Source organism: Dromiciops gliroides, chromosome 6 (genome assembly GCF_019393635.1).
Source record: "Dromiciops gliroides isolate mDroGli1 chromosome 6, mDroGli1.pri, whole genome shotgun sequence".
NCBI lineage: Eukaryota > Metazoa > Chordata > Mammalia > Microbiotheria > Microbiotheriidae > Dromiciops > Dromiciops gliroides.
In genome coordinates this window covers 37,470,434-37,477,329 of record NC_057866.1, presented here as the reverse complement: position 1 = coordinate 37,477,329, position 6,896 = coordinate 37,470,434, and the positions used below count along the sequence as shown (strand labels likewise).

Below are 6,896 nucleotides of genomic sequence, written 5' to 3'. Positions count from 1 at the left end.
GGAGCGGCCGCCTGCCCTCCTCGCCCACGTCCCAGGTCGCGCCCGCTCCCTGGGCAGAGCCCCGGGCCCGCCACCCTCCCCGTGCCCACTGCGCGCTGGATCGCGGGGGCTGGCTGGGTGCGGAAGGAGGATTCCGAGGAGGCGGCAGCGACACGGGAGGCGGCAGCGGCAGCGGCGTGGGAAGCCCGGCCCGTGGCTGCTGCTCGGGCTCCTGGATGCTGCCCGCGCCCCGGGCGCGCTGAGGCTTTGGGCAGCTCGAGCTCGGCGCGGCGCCCTCCCGCACTCCAGCCTTGGGACCATGGCCCGAGATGCCCGGTGAGCTGGCGGGCCTGGGGCGCGGACGTCGGGCGAAGAGACGAGGCTCTGCTGGCCCGGCGCTTGCAGGAGGACGAGGACCTGGAGGAGGCTGCGGCGGCGGCGGGCGGCATTGATGTGTGAGGTGTCCCCATGGCTCCCCAGGGCCAGAGGGGCGCGGGGCCGGGGGCGCACGGGGCTGGCCGGGCCGCGAGCGGCTCCAGGAGGGCTCCGGGCGGCCCGAGGCCGTCGGCCAGGGCTCCCACGCCTCCGCTGCCGCCGCCGCCGCCGCCTCTGCTACCGCCCCTGCTGCTGCTGTTGCTGCTGCTGGCGTTGGCCGAGCGCGGCCGCGCCGCCGACTCCGGTAAGCACCTCGGGGCGCTGTCCCCGGATCGCCGGGGGGCCGGCAGGGGCTAGGGGGAGGGAGGGAGGGATCGACCTTTGCAGCTCCGGAGCTGCCGGGCTTGCTCTGCTCCCCTCTTTGCTTTTGCCTGCAAATCTGCTGCAGGAACACGACTCTCAGCAATCTGCCTCCGGGAAGAAAAGAATGCCACACGTGTGTGTATGCGTGCATATGTGTGTGAGTGTGTTGCATTCCTTTTCCTTTCCATGCGAGTTACTGTTTCCAGATGGTCGCCTAGCAGCTACACTTCACCCCCATGAAATAGAGTGTGTAGGTGAGCCTAGAAGCGTACGTGCAAAGGCTGCAGAAAATACTATTTCAGTATAGGGAAAGAGTCCATGCTATGGTGCCCCCAGCCCACCTTCCCCACTCCTACTTCTTTGAGTCTGATCAATGGAAGGACCACTGATTTCAGCTGCATTCCGTGTGGATGTCCAAAGCAAGATTTCTGGCCTTGACTTTCTCAGGAGAGAATCTTTTCTCTTTAGCGATGTCAATAGCCGGAAAGTCATCCGTGGCCCTTTTCAGAGACCCCAGAAACTGACCCGCCTCTGCTCCGTATGTGGCAGGGCTTACAATAAATTTTTTAAAGAAAAAAAAAAGGTCCTGCCTGACTTAGCCTCTCAGATTATGATAGTTATTCTTTAGGACAGTTTTTCAAAGTCTCTTCTAACTGCTGGGGACGCCGTTCCGTTGTTCTGTTTGGAAACTTATTGTTATTAATGAAATGAGAATGGTTCTCTCCATCCTGGGAAAGGGCAGGCATTCATTGTCTGATCTCGGAGTATAGTTAGTTATGCAAAGCTATGGACTGCTGGTACAAGTTGGTTAGGGAGCAGCACCGATCTCTGCTTGCTTTAGCACAATGAGAACACACTAATCCTTGCAGAAACGGTCACACAAGCCGGGGCTATGGAATTGAAGATTTCCTTGATCATGAAAGAGCTCCAACTTGAATAAACTTCAAGTCCTCTGTACCAAGTAGTGTTTCCCAACTTTAGACCATGGGACTCTTTTAATTAGCTGGAAAGTATGTATGGTAGAGCTTTCTAGGACACCAACTGGTGAATATTCTGCCTATTCTTAAGAGTCCTGTCTTAGAAACTGGGGTTACGAGGACGGAAATGGAGATAAGGCCATGCACAGAGGGTTGGGGACAGAGGAGATAATGGAAAGGTATCCGGTTTTTGGCAGATTTTATGCATGCAATAGTTTGTGTGATGTATTTTGTCATGGGCTATAATTAATAGGAGATATGTAATGAGCAAAGGGTTCGTTAAATCAGACTGGCATAAGGAGTTTGGTTCTTTTGAACTGATAAAATCAGTCGTTTTGTAAACTGCTTTGGAAGCTTTTTGTTTGTATTCTGTCTGAGCCAAGATTGTTAGGTACCGAATCACCAAATGTCTTTGGATGCTTCACAGACTCTGTGAGCTTGTTAATGTAGGCACTTGATCCAGTCATGCAGCTTAGGGCTTATTATGCAAGCTTGCTTATTCTGAACAACTCCCCATTGCCTTCCCAGAATTTCACAACAGGGGCCCCATCCAATGTGCTGGGGGGGGGTGTTCCTCAACTTCTGACAATTCGATCCTGCCAGCAGAGCATGTAGTCTGTCCACTGGATGTGCCTCATTCTCACTATGTGACTAGCTCACTTTTTTCCCCCTTCAGGTCAAACATTTATCTAATTACACCCTTCATGCCAATTCTCCCTAATGCCTTCTTTGTAGTGTCTTGTAGCCTCTCAAGATCCACCATTGTGTTTCTCTATTGTCCTTTGGGTGATACTCAACATCGGTTCTCAAGATAGCCTGCCCCTCAGCCATGCAAGAATACTGCTGTTCACAACATGGGCCTTTGTTTGTCCGGCCATCAAACAGATATCGTGTATGTCAAGCAGTACCCAGGGTCTTGCTTTTGTAGGGTGACTTCACTCATTACCAGCCCATTGCCTCCTGGTCTCTCTTGCCTTCTTCATCCACTGATCATTCTAAATCTTTGTGGTCTTTTCCTTAGTTAAGCATCCTCTACATTTCACATGAGTAAGGCTTAATGGTTTCTGATCCATACCTCCTGTTTTGTTTGACTGTCTTGCCTTCTCACTTTTTTGTATGTGTGTTGGTATAGAGCAAAGATGGTGGGAGAGATTCATTGGTTAACATGGTGGAGGAGAGAGAGAGAGAGAGTAAATAACAACAGCATTACTATAACTCTGTATGGTTTGTGAAGTACTTTCCCTATATTATCTCCTCATGACAATCTTATAGGGTAGCTGCTATATTGTTATCCTCATTTTACCTGAGGCTAAAGGGGTTAAGTGATTTGCCCAGGGTCTCACAGTTAGTAAATATCTGAGGCAGGATTTGAACACAGGTCTTCTTGACTTCTTCCTGACTTCCTTCACCATTTGGCTGCCTGACAACAACAACAGCAAATCTCTAAAGTCCCATGTTGTTTTTGGCCACAGCATCAGAGATTTAGAAATGCCTTCTCCAAAAGTCTTTCTCCCTTTTCCTTAGAGTCCTCTTTGGGCAACTTGTTTTGGACGCTGAGCTCCACTGTAAATGGATCACCAATAATTGCTAGACCTATCCCATACCAGTTCATTCAATTTCTCCCTACACATGACTAGTTTCTGTCCCTATCTTAGTTTAGTCTTTTTTCTGATTATCTTGCCTCTTAGACTCTGCCTTCTCATCTCCCATTTCTATTCAAAACTAGCTCTTAGCATCAGGACACTAGGGATGCTCTTCTTCCCCTGACCTCCTGCTGTCTTTGCACTGCTGATTCTCAGCCCTGGGAAGCCCCCACCATCCAAATTCCTCATCTTTAGCTTCTGGACCATTCAGCTCCTCTGGAGAATGGCGTGTAATTGGGCTGATTTCACCCACCATAAATTTCTGATGCATATACTCAGCTGCACTGACAATGTTGCACAGAGGGCCTTTGATTGGGGTCTCTGATTGTCTAGCTCATTCTCCCAGCAACTGTTTCATACTTATTTCTCTCTCCTAAGGCCCCCATTCTCACCCCATTTCCCAGGAGTTCCCAGGATCCAACCTCCCATCTCACTGAGAAGATGAAAACCACCATCTCAAGCTCATTCCACTCCCTTCTTCCAAATCTTAAATCTTCAAACATATTTAATGGCATTTTTATAGGACTTTAAGGTTTATAGAGTGCTTTACAAATATTATCTCATTTTATTCTTACAAAAATCCTGTGGGGTAGGTGCTATTGTTACCCTTATTTTCCAGATGAAAAAACAGGGGCAGCTGTTGGCTCAGTGGATAGAGTGCTGGGCCTAGACTCAGAAAGTCTTTTTTTTGTCTCTCTCAGGAAGTTTTAAGTTCCAATCTGACCTCAGATACCTACTGTGTGAAAGTCACTTTGCCTCGGCATGCCTCAGTTTCCTCATTTGTAAATTGGGAATAATATTATAAATTAGGAATAATAATAGTACCTATCTCTCATGGTTGTGACAATCAAGTAAGATAATATTTGTAAAAAACACTTAGTGAATGCTGTTCACTATATTCCATTTCTGCTTACTGACAGTATGTCCCTGGTCAAGTCACTTCCCTTGACTGAACTTCAGTTTACTCATCTGGAAGAAATATTAAGGGCTTGGATTTGATGGCCCTTCCAGTTCTAGATCTGTGATTCTAGGATTATTTAAAAACATTTTATTTTTATTTTCAGTTCCAAATTCTGTCCCTCCCCTACACATCGAGAAGGTAAGAAATATACCCATTATATATATATATGAAGTCATACAAAACGTTTCCATGTTAGCCATGTTCTGAAAAAAAAAGTAGCAAGAAAAACAAGAAAGAGAAAAAGATACGCTTCAATCTGTACTCAGAGTCCATTAGTTCTCTAGCTGAAGGTGCATAGCATGCTTCATCTTGAGTCCATTGGAACTGTTGTGGATCACTGTATTGATTGGGGGAAGGAAGGCAGTCCTGGAGTCAGGAGGACTTGGGTTCAAATCCAGCCTCAGACACTCTAGCTATGTGATCTTGGGCATACTGGGTTTGCTTCAGTTTCTGCATCTGTAAAATGAGCTGGAGAAGGAAGTGGCAAGCCATTCCAGTATCTTTGCCAAGGAAACCCCATGGGATCCAGACGAGTTGGGCATGACTGAAATGACAGCACAACAACAACAAAATCATATTGATCAAAGAAACTGAGTCTCTCATGGCTAATGATCTTCACAATATTGCTGTTACTGTGTACATTGATCCTATGATTCTTCTGTCACTTGATCTCCCTGGGCCTCAGTTTCCTTATCTGTAAAATGAAAAGCTTGGACTAGATGACCTCTAAGTTCCCTTCTGCATTTATACCTGTCATGTTAAGAAAACCCTTTTGGTGGCAACCCAAGGGAACAAGACCTGTAAACAAATTTTTCTCTCTCCCTCTCCTCTCTCCCCCATCTCCAAGACAGCAAGCAATCTTATATAGGTTATATATGTATAATCACATTAAACATATTTCTGCATTATTCATGCTGTGCAAGAAGAATCAGAGCAAAAAGGAAAAAAACTCAAAAAAGAAAAACAAAAAAATAGAGATAGTATGGTTCAATCTGCATCTAGATTCCATAGTTCTTTTTTTTTTTCTTCTGGATTTGGAGAGCATTTTCCATCATGAGTCCTTTAGAACTATCTTGGACCATTGTATTGCTGAGAAGAGTCAAGTCCTTCACAGTTGATCAACACATAATGTTGTTGATACCTTGTACAATGTTCTCCTGGTTCTGCTCATCTCACTCAGCATCAGTTCATGTAAGTCCTTCCAGGTTTCTCTGAACTCTTTCTGCTCATCATTTCTTACAGCACAATAGTATTCCATTATATTCATATACCACAACTTGTTCAGTCATTCCCCAATTGATGGGCAACCCTCAATTTCCAATTCCTTGCCACCACAGAAAGAGCAGCTATAAATATTTTGGTACATGTTGTTCCTTTTCCCTTTTTTATGATCTCTTTGGGAAAAAGACCTAATAGTGGTATTGCTGTGGACCACTAACTTTCAAAGAAGATTGCATCTGCTGTGTGACCTTAAGCAAGTCACTTGACTTTCTTAGCCCTCAGTTTTCTCACCTGTAAAATGAGGGGCCTTTGAGGAGCCCTCTTGCTCTATGATGTAATCACCTAGCCATCCCTAGGTGAGATCATGCTTCACACTTCCTCCACCCACCCACCTGGCTCATCTTGATCATCTGCTCTGTTCCTGGATGGGTGCTTCCCCTCCTGCTTATCCTATACCTTTTGCTCTGGACACAACAATGAAATCAGTGTTACCTTTGCTTTTGAAAAGGGCACAACCCTTGACTGCCCCCATGTGTGATGCCCCAGACTAACACTTTGCTCCCTATATATGTTGCTTTCTCCTATGAGGATGAAAACTCCTTGAAGTCAGGGACTGTCCCTATTCATTTTGATCTCCAATGCTTAGCTCCCATTAACCTTAAGAAACACCTTTTCATCAATTCATTGATCTTTGCATCTGTCTCAAGGTCATTAAGTTTGATTCAGCAAATACTTATTATTTTTTTTGCAGGGCAATGAGGTTTAAGTGACTTGCCCAGGGTCACACAGCTAGTAAGTGTCAAGTGTCTGATGCTGGATTTGAACTCAGGTCCTCCTGAATCCAGGGCCAGTGTTTTATCCACTGTGCAACCTAGCTGCTCCTCGGCAAATACTTATTAAGCACCTCTTATGTTCAACCCATCTGAAAGACTGTATGGGAAAAACAAAAGAAACAGCTGTTGCCCTCAGAGGGCTTCTAGTTTACCAAGGGGCTGTCCTGCAGAGATGCAAAATACAGAGTAGGGAGTGAAACTAGCAAAAGGGAGATGAAACAACGAGCTATAGAATGATTTGGGGGGAGAGGGGACAGTCACAAAAGGTGGGCAACTCTTGAGCTGAGCCTTTAACGGAGAGACTCAGAAAGGAGGGAAAGGGTGAGGAAGAGGGAAGCAGGAGCACATGGAGAACAATTTTTGTGACTGCCTAGAGGTAAGAGATGGCACATGGGGTCCAGGAAAGAGTAAGTAAATATATTAGATTGGAATGTGCCTTTGGGCTCACTTGCACACGCTGTGAAAGTAAGGATCTTGTCTTGTTTAATCTCTGTATCTATGTATTGTGGCACTGTACCCTGCAGTTAGTAGGTCCTTCATAGGT

The 6,896-nt window shown here is 46.2% G+C and overlaps 1 protein-coding gene across 1 annotated transcript in view; it reads left to right on the top strand.

The window, feature by feature from the left end:
* The first annotated feature begins 294 nt into the window (after positions 1 to 294).
* Positions 295 to 6,896, top strand: part of KIAA1549L (KIAA1549 like) — a 311,060-nt gene continuing 304,458 nt past the window's right edge. The window contains 1 exon segment of the mRNA XM_043969915.1: positions 295 to 658. Coding sequence (XP_043825850.1) covers positions 448 to 658 — 211 coding nt within the window. The 5' untranslated portion in view covers positions 295 to 447.